Source organism: Chelonia mydas, chromosome 2 (assembly GCF_015237465.2).
Source record: "Chelonia mydas isolate rCheMyd1 chromosome 2, rCheMyd1.pri.v2, whole genome shotgun sequence".
In the NCBI taxonomy this organism is placed as follows: domain Eukaryota; kingdom Metazoa; phylum Chordata; order Testudines; family Cheloniidae; genus Chelonia; species Chelonia mydas.
In genome coordinates, this window is record NC_057850.1 from 223,433,832 (window position 1) to 223,443,608 (window position 9,777).

General features: G+C 38.7%; 1 protein-coding gene across 16 annotated transcripts in view; it reads right to left on the reverse strand.

Moving 5' to 3' along the window:
- Nucleotides 1–9,757, reverse strand: part of NSUN6 (NOP2/Sun RNA methyltransferase 6) — a 55,826-nt gene extending 46,069 nt beyond the window's left edge. Inside the window, exons 1-5 of one of the 16 annotated variants that reach the window (XM_037890810.2) lie at nt 9,627–9,757; nt 6,893–6,992; nt 5,762–5,917; nt 4,278–4,357; nt 2,836–2,945 (exon numbers count right to left, since the gene is read on the reverse strand). In XM_037890810.2, coding sequence (XP_037746738.1) covers nt 2,836–2,945; nt 4,278–4,357; nt 5,762–5,917; nt 6,893–6,967 — 421 coding nt within the window. In that variant the 5' untranslated portion in view covers nt 6,968–6,992; nt 9,627–9,757. The other 15 variants (XM_037890804.2, XM_037890808.1, XM_037890816.1 and 12 more) reach the window with 15 other exon arrangements.
- Between the last annotated feature and the right edge of the window lie 20 nt (nt 9,758–9,777).

Sequence of the window (9,777 nt, forward strand, 5' to 3'; positions counted from 1 at the left end):
TTGACGAAGTGAGCTGTATCTCACGAAAGCTTATGCTCAAATAAATTTGTTAGTCTCTAAGGTACCACAAGTACTCCCTTTTCTTTCTCCTTATCTGTATAACTTGATCAATGATTAAGTGGCCCACTTATGCACTACCATTCATGTCTTGTTATACCATCTGTGCTGAGTGTAATTTCTAGATACAGGGCTTTATTGTACCTCACCTCAGGCTGGCAGCATACTCTCCACTTCGTTTTCCTATCTGTAATTTTTCTAAAATCTTTTTAAAGTCCTGTTGAAGTATGTTTCCCTTTTATTTGATGCTGTGTGCTAATGTACAGCAATGATGATAAATCATTAGCTCACCCAGTAAGTATTTTGCATATTTATGAGTAGAACTGTACAAAATAAAAGCAGTTTCAACAACTGTTGCAGCAACGTACTTGTTTTCTCATAAATGCCTAGATTCAGGAAAGCATACGTATTAAGTCAATGGGACTTAAGCACATGCTTAAAGTTAACCACGAGTTTAAGTACTTTTCTGAAGAGGACTGAATTTAAGCACATGCATAAGTGCTTTTTTTATTCAGGGCCAAAATTTACTAGATCAGCGGTTCTCAAACTTTAGCAACCCAAGGACCCCCATTTTGATTTAAAAAAATTTTGCAGACCCCAAAGGCCCCCCCAGGCCCTGCCCCCACTCCACCCCTTCCCCCAAAGCCCCTCCCCACCTCTTCCCACCCCACCCCTGCCCCTCCTCTTCCCTGCCTCTTTCCGCCCCCTCCCCCGAGCACACCCCATCTCCGCTCCTCCCCCTCCCTCCCAGCACCTCCTGCACGCCGCTGAACAGCTGTTTCCCAACGTGCAGGAGGCGCTGGGAGGGAGGGGGAGACTTGAGGGAGGGATGGGGAGGAGTTGATCAGCAGGGCCTGCGGATCCCCTGTAGTACCCTCAAGGACCCCAGTTTGAGAAATGCTGATCTAGATGGAAAAAGAAAGACTTGTGGTTAACACAGCCATAGTCACTACCATGATAATAACAAAGTGAATCATCCACAATTATATTATAAAAGTTAGTTTGATCTTTAAAAAAATAAATAGCACAAATTGTTTCAATATGCAGCTGAAGACTAAGCACTGTTCAATAGCATATGTAGAAGATTATCTTCTGGCTCACTGGCACTGGGAGAGAGAGACACAAGGGTTCGCATGATAACTTCAGAACCTCCATAAATTAGATATGAGGAAGATTTTTCTCACCAAGAAATAATAGAAGTCAATACTAGATCTCAGTTCAGGGCAACTGCACCTGTATTCCCCTCAGTGGTCCAGCAAGGGCATCCACTCTCAGGCTTCCAACACCCGAGCTGTTGCCGCTCTGGTGTGGAGACCCGCATGTCACCCACTTCTGACCAGGGTATGTCCAGGCTGAACAGTTCCCTGCCTTCACTATGTTACTCCCAGCAAAGAATCTGCCTAAATCTGCTTGATTTTTCTGATAAGAGAGTGATTGGTATAGATAAAAGTTACCACCTGTTTCTTTCTAAGGAAGCCTACTTTATTCTTAAGGTAAAAAGCATTACAGAGAAAACATATTAAAAACACAGATCCTAATAAGCTTACCAGATTTCACTGCAACTCTAAAATGGGCTCCGTCAAGAGCAGTTTTTCATCACCCCACCTTAAGTGTTTCCTTGTGGTTACAAGTTCATCACTGATTCACCTCAGAACAAGCATACTCATGAGAAATTTAATCCACCCTCTTATACAGAGCAGGGGTCTTTGATCTGGAGATTCCAGAAGCAGGTAATTAGTATACAATAGGTCTCTCTCCCCAGATCTTATCTTCAATATGTTGGCTTCAGAGGGGAAAACCTGCATTCCCCTCACTTCAAGGAACTTCCTAGAATATCCGCGTCACACATATTTTTCCAAAAAGACCTTTGAATTTTCTCATACCTTCCAAAGATTGTATTAATTTTGTTTTCCTGCTATAGAAGTTCCATACAATCTCACAATAGTACATAAACATTTGCATTTTTAATATAATCTACCACAAAGGTATTAACCCAAATTCAATAAGATTTAATTTAATTCAATTTAATTCAATAAGGTACATTCAGGATATTGTCAATCTGTCACACTAGACCATTATAACATCAAACATGCCAATTTCAATGTCAAGGGAATGCGAAACAAACAAAAAACAAAAACTTCAGTTCTCCTTTACAGCTACTTTCTTATGTTCCTAAGATATCATGAAGTCAATGTGTCTTTGTTTGCCATTTTTTCAAAAGCTAACAGCTCCTACTTTAGTGGCCATTAACTACACAGAGGTATCGATCATGTGCCCCATATTTCCCCTTGGTTAGATTGGGAAGTTACTAAATTGAATGTGCTTTTCTTAGGCAGTACTAAGGGTAAATACTGACTTTAATAGCAACTACTGAAGCTTATTAGAAAATATACAAAATTAATCTCTCCGGTATACACCAAAATGACATAACTTTTCAGTTTGGTCAGGTTATGTCTCACTTGAAAACATCTGATCTTTGTAAAAAAAAAAACAAAAAAAAAACCCCCTCTTTTTCAAGTCAAAAGAAGAAGAATGTAAAAATATCAATGACAGACAATCCTGCTGTTAAGAAACTGAAGTCTCTAAAAAGGAGAGAGAACTGAAAGCAGCACAGAAGAGGAGAGGTAGCATGCACCATTTTGTTATAAGTATTGCACAAGAAAAATCATGAAAGTTTTACAAACAAAAACAAAGTAAAATAGATACTAGATGTCAACTGGAATGGATGGTTGCTTCCCTCCCTCTAAATCCTACTGGAATATATTAGAGAACCCTTACATTTTGAAGCAGATACGATTCCTGGAACAAAGACATGCGCTCCTCGTAGCACTGAATTCCCACACTGGGCTCCAACAATGACTTCAGATGATTGCTTTTGTAGATCCTTCCTGAGGATACGAAGTGTAATTTCATTACAAAAACCTGCTGACATCAGTCTATTTTAGAAAAAAAGTCAGTTCATACATGCTGTTTGACAAAGGGTGATGGATAAATATGCACCTACTGTATATCAAACTTACAAGATGCAGTTCAGTCCTGCTAAAAGTAAAGAATAAAACCAAGTGGCAGTCCTTGGAAAAATGCAGATTCAGCCCCAAAACTGCTGCTGCCAAAAATCTGATACGAATATACAAAATCAAGTTAACAGATGTGAAAATCATTCTTCTCCACTTTCTCAGCCAGTAACAACTTAGTGTTCAACCTGGATGGCCAAAAAGTGACCTTTTAAATTTAATAACTGCCATAAATCTTTATTACAACAAACATTTGAACACGATGCAGGGAATTTTGCTGGTAGCTACTGTGTCCAGATTGGTGATAAGGAAAGTAATGACTCAGACTTGTCCTTGACAAGTCTAAATAGTGGATTATTTAGAGATTGGTATGTCAAAGGAGGATTTAAGATCAGTGCAGGACAACAAATAATAAAGTACTGTCCAACACTGTAAAAGAGAGACAGCAAATACCATAATACAATGTACAGTTTGTACACACTAGTATTGTTTATGATCCCTATAATTTACAAGCCCACTTGACAGAGTCTTGGTAAACTCAAAATTGACAATTGTGTGTAATTTTGAAGCCTTGTTCTAAGAAAGATCATTTAGATTATCCTTCTAACTGTGAAGTTAAATTAAGCAATGAAAAAACTTCCAAGAGTGGAAACAATGAGGGAACACTAAAGTTGTCTAAATGAAAACTAGAAAAAAAAACAGCTTAACTATGAATACTGTAGGACATCAGCATAAGGGGATAAATGTGACCCTGGAATTCCTGTTTAACTTTATCATTTATGCTACCTTCCCTAAATACACTCATGTGAGTCTTGTACATGCATATGTTCTAACAGAGGAATATTGTGCACTACTGCAAGACCCTATACTTTGAAGTCCTGCCAAAGTCCCTAGTCCTTCAACAAAGATAATCTACCTCCTCCTAACATACTCTGCCACACGGCAATTGCTATAGGGAAAACTAATATGAAGTCCATTATCATAAATGGAGAAAGAAAAGATTATGGTCTTTTAAAATATAACAAAGTTCTGAGAGAGTTTGAAAGATCAAAAATTTACGTTATCTAGGACAAGTACTACATATTTTGGCTTAAAAAACACTTGCAACTTTTTAACAGTGTCTAAGTTATCAAAAATGGGTTAATGTAAAACCTGTCGTGAAACTCAGTAACACAAATTAGTTGTTAAAGTCTGAAAATTACAAACCTGGGTCCAATGACAGGAATAAGTAAGATGTCCTGGAGTTCTGGGTGCTGAAGAACTGGAACACTAAGACCTTTAAACTGCTGTTGAATTTTTTCAAAAATAAAAGAACATTAACAAACAACAGTGCTTTAAAAAGTACTTTATTGTACTTGGAATTAATTATTTTTCAGTTCACACTTTATATCTATGAATGTTAGAATCTCTTTAATTGATGAGAAGCTGGGAAATCTGACATTAGGAAATGCTGTACATTATATATACTCAAGCTAAAACACAGAGATAAATAAGTACATTCAGAAATGCCAAGACCACACTAGGAGTCATTGACAGGATTCATTTCTCTGTATCTGTGTTTTTATCAAAGCATTTCCCCTTACAAAGCAAAAAAATTGACTAAAATACCAGTTCCAGATTCCTAGAACAAGTTGTATGATAAAACAAGCATAACTCATTACCCTCCTAGCAAATAAATAGAGCAGCGCCAACTGCTTTCGCATTACAGAAATGTCTTGGCCCCTGTCATGCAGTTGCTGTCTGTAAACCCACCAACATCAATAATTTATTTATAGAAGAACCGGATCTTCTCAGAAAGACTGAAGAGATATGGTAGGATTTCTAAACAATTTACTTTCAGACTTTCTGGCTTACAATTAATTATCTCTGTCAGATAAAGACAGTCATAAAATAAACAGAACAAAAAAAAATCAAAAAATTAATCAAAGCATTTTGTTACACCATCAGGCAGGAATCGCTCAAGTTATTTGGATACTCGGTTTCTTTCAATTTCACAGACTTCTTAAATAAAACATTGCAACATCAGTTCATTTTTCTGTCACCTTTTATTAAAAGCAAGCTCTATACTTGTTGAATATATCTTCTCAGACTACTAGTTTCTATTTCTGTTGTCTTGTCTAGATTGCAGTGCCTTCCTTCTACGTTTGTAAAGCATTTAGCACAAAGGGGCCAAGCCAAAATCCTAATTAGGGTCTACAGGTGCTATTATAATACAAATAATCCATGAGTATTATATGGTCCTTATTTATAGATTTTAAATTTCTGAAGGAATGTGCACGTTTCGAAAATGAAAAGGAAGAAATTCTCTGAATCAATCGCTGGTATTTTTTATTAGACCTTATCTACAATAAAACTCAAGTTCTTTAGAACTTTGCAAAAAAAAACCAAACATGTCTTTTCTCCTGTTGATGAAAGCACATTTGGTCTAGGGCACTATGAGTATTTTTAACTTCCTTTAATGTATCAGATATTGACTAGTATTGGACTTAACTCACAGACTCTACCTATGTTTCCATTTGACTCTGAAAGTGCTAATAGGATTTTCATCCCAGCACCAAACTGAAAGTAGACATACCCGTCAAGTTTAGGAATTGTTTCCATTATTTGAAAAAAGGCTCCTGCAATCAGCTAGAAAACCAGAAGTCTTGTAGCTATCTTTAGTGATAACCAGGACACAAAACTGCACAAACCTTGTGGATCTCTTCAAACAGCAGATTTTTCACTTGTTTCACTGAAGCCAAGTGAGTGTTAACTCTAACAGTTGTGAAAGCTGGAGGATGAGATAGACAATTTAATAGAGATTCATATTTCCTCTCTGCTTCCAGTGTGCCTAAAGCACTTATGAGCTAAAAGAAAAAAAGATATATATTAGTAATAAACAGCTTCAGGCAGTAGTGCTTGTTGTAGTCAAAAAGTTTAAATCAACCATTATTTTGTGTGTCATGTAATAGACCCTCAGATGCATATGCAGCTCCCACTGACTTCAGTGAGAATCACACTTGAGATCAGAGTCTGGCTGCTGAAAAGGACAGTCTATTTATTGAGCAAGAGTATTCTAAACAAACTGATATTGGAACAGGCATTAGAATTAATCTTAATTGATTTGATATTGCTCTATTAAGTGGCATTTCTAGCTTGCTGTACAAAGCAACAGGTATACAGAGACAAAGAAAGCAGACTGCGACTCAAAGTTGTGATGAGTTTGTGTGATGGATGAAGACGACTTGAAAAAAAATGTTTTTTTTTTACAATAGAAATTCAGGTAGTTTGTCTAATCTGTGGGAGGTGGTGGGCTTTTTTTTCTTTTTGATGGGGGGATGGTGGTAGTGATAATTGTTCTTGGAAGACTTTAAAGAAAACTAGATTGTGATACCCCAAGGTGAGTTTTCTTGGAACTTACTAATTAAACATTTATTAAAAGTCCCAAAAAGTTTAAAAACAAATTTTCGTATTATACCTATATTCATACTTTTAGAAATCACACATTAGACTAGCCCTTATAACTTCCAGATGGAATTAACAATCCTAGGCCCCAATTCTTCAATGAGCAGTGTACAGTCAGACTCCTGAATCCACACAGGACCACTGAAGTCAATGATGCTCTGCATGGAGCTCATTACAGGATCAGAGCCCTTTGCTGAAAAGCTCTCTCTCTAACTCTAAATACTAAAGATAAATGCCTCTCACAATAAAAGTGTATCAGTAATTTCATATAAAAAATAAAGTTAAAAGAATGTAATGGCTGCACAGTTCAACATTCAACCAGTGAAAGGCAAATCTGTTTACACAGGCTGACTGGTTGAGTTACCTTTATCACATACCTCCTTATTTCTAAACACGTTCCCAAGGTATTCTTCAACTTCTGGTTGCAGTAATATTTTTGAAAAAAAAGACATTTTCCTTTATAGTGCAATAGCCTTCCTGGTAAACAACAGCAATAAACAAATTAATGTTTTCTTTATTAAAAATATTTAATTTGCATAATTGCTAATTAAATAGCCAAATGAAAAGGGTTGCAAAAAAATTCAGGTTGTGTTGTATATGATAGTTATTCAACAGTACCATAAGAAAATGTATGGGACATTAGGAAGCACATAATTAGGTGTATTGTGTGAAAAAACATTATCTCCTCCGGATTTCTCACCAATGTGAATATTTCATCAAAACAGTAAGAAATTTTTCAAAACACTAATTTTTGATTTTTTTTTAAGTATTATGGCTCACAGTAAAGTGAATGGACTTGCATAAGCTACTAAAACCCAATGCAACTTTTTACAAGATGTATCCCTAAGTTATGAGTTACGGTGGTGTTTGTACTGGCTAAATGGTGCAGTTGCTAATTGTATTTTAACATGTTAATTAACTATTAGAAATTGCATTTTACACAAAGACTTAATTCTAACAATCTCATTAATAAATTGGTTGCCACCATAAAGGGACCAGTGATGATAAAAAAAAAAAATCTTCAAATTCATGTAAATTGTTTTATCACAACTACAAAGATAAGATACATCCTTTAATTGTGAGGAAGACTGGAAAGGGTTACACAGTGAATGGTTTTAAGATACCATTGTGTGATCTTTCGTTCTTTCTGAACAAAGTATTAAATGTCTTCTCAATTCAAATAAATGCACATAATGATATACAACTATGTATCTGGTATAGTGTAGTAGATAGTAAATAACGGTTACATTTGATATTTTTCAAATGTTCTTTCCAAAGGTGTTTGCCAAACGTTAACTAGAAGATCTACCTTCCATTTTCCTATGCAGTACCTTTGCCCTAAAATATGCATCAGGGACCCTCCACAACATTCTCCCCTCCCAACCCAAAGTCCAATCCAATCACCCTAGGATGTGCTTAATATATTTATTTATATTCAGCTTTCCTCAAATTTAAAAATGCCAACACATATAACAATGAGTAACTGCACTGTAGATGTCAGGGGAAAGCTAGAGGTTCGGGCAGCTGAGAAAGGAACATCTGGCACTTAGGAAAGCATCTGAGATGTCTCGGGTTTTTGTTTGTGTCAAGGAAGCAGTCAAGGCTTTTGGTACAAGAAAGGTGATACATCACTTTTGGGCATGGGCAGAGGAGACTAGATTTGGTGGGAGTGTACGAGGGAAGCTGAATTGCTCATTCCCCACTTTAGCAACCCTTGAAAGGAATGAGCTGCCTCACTGCACCCTGTCCCTGAATCTAGCACTATGTCCCAATGTGACCAATAAGCACGCTGCCTTGATGTTTCTGCTAAACTTAATCACCACTGAAAGTTTATGTTGCCATTTAAAGAAGTCTATTCATCATACTTCAAAATTGAAACATGATGAATAAACTTCTTTTAAAAAATAAAACATTTTTTTAAAAATGCATTCTCAACACACAGTTAAGCACCAATTTAAAACAAATCTGCAATTATGAAGTAATTTATATAACAACATTACTTGTAGAACTCAGGACTACACTGAATAGTGTTACGGTACGAACATTGTACATAAAGATGCTGATATGAATATTTTCATGATGTAAGTGACGTAAAACTTCCAGACACATCTCCATAGAAAAGTGGCAATAAATCTTACCTGGTTTAGCATTAGATATAGTATTTCATTATGATATGCCATTGGCAAAATGGTTTGCTTTCACTCCCTATATGTATGGTATGGGCTGCATAAACTGCCTCCAAAAACAGGCCAAAAAAGTAACCAAGGGTTCACTTAATTAACATCAAAATGTGCAGCTATAGTGAAACTGCTCAGCTATGTGACAAGATAGAAGTGTTTGTATTGCCATGTAACCAGTTACACTGATATTTTCATATTTGTAATCCCTTACAGGCTATTTGTTCAATGGCCAGGTTTTCAGGGACCTGAAGATGCAGCTGGGCAACAATTTTCAGAAGTGCTTTGGTGCCCAACTCCCATTTAAATCGAAAGGGGGGATGTCTCGGTGTTTATCTGTCTCTTTAAGTGCCTAAATTTCTCAGAAAAACCCAGTAAGGAGGGAAGTGTGCGGGGCAGTTCCTCCCGTCCAAACTACGAACAGCAAGGCCCTCCCTACAGAGAGCAGGTAGGGCTCACGTACCCACACTGGCGCTACCCGGGCCGGCGCGGCTAAAGCAGCAAAGATTTTCGGTACCTACGGCTCCGGGAAGGCTGGCACAGCTCGTGCACCGGGTAACACCAGCACCGGCTAACACTGCCGCGCAGAGCCGCATCCCCCTCCCCACCGCGGCGGCTCTTAGTCACGCCCAAACGCCGGCGGCCCTGGGGACACCTACTCCAGACCGTGCCCCGCAGCGTCTCTGCTTAGGCCTGCCACAGCAGCCGCAACGCCCGTCCTCCGGGCAGGGAGCCGCGCCGCGCGGAGAGTCTGGGAAGGAGACGGCTCGCGGGTGAGACGCGCCTCTCCTCGGTGAGGCGGAGGCTCCCGCCTCCCGACCGCGCTGGCCCCGCGGCGGTGTTGGGGGCGTAAGGGGGGTTCCTGCTGCCCCTTCAACAGTGACTACAGAGCTTCCCCCTGACAGCACTCCGCGTCCTTGCACACCCACCCTACCTTCGGCCGCAGTCCCGCCTCTTCCGGGGAAAACTCCGCCCCGAGCCTCCCTTGGGATTGGTCAGCTGCGCTCATCGGCCTGCCACTGACTGTCACGCCGGCAACGGGTTGGGGGCGGAGGCGAGTTCTAAGCGCGGCGGGAGATGCCCGC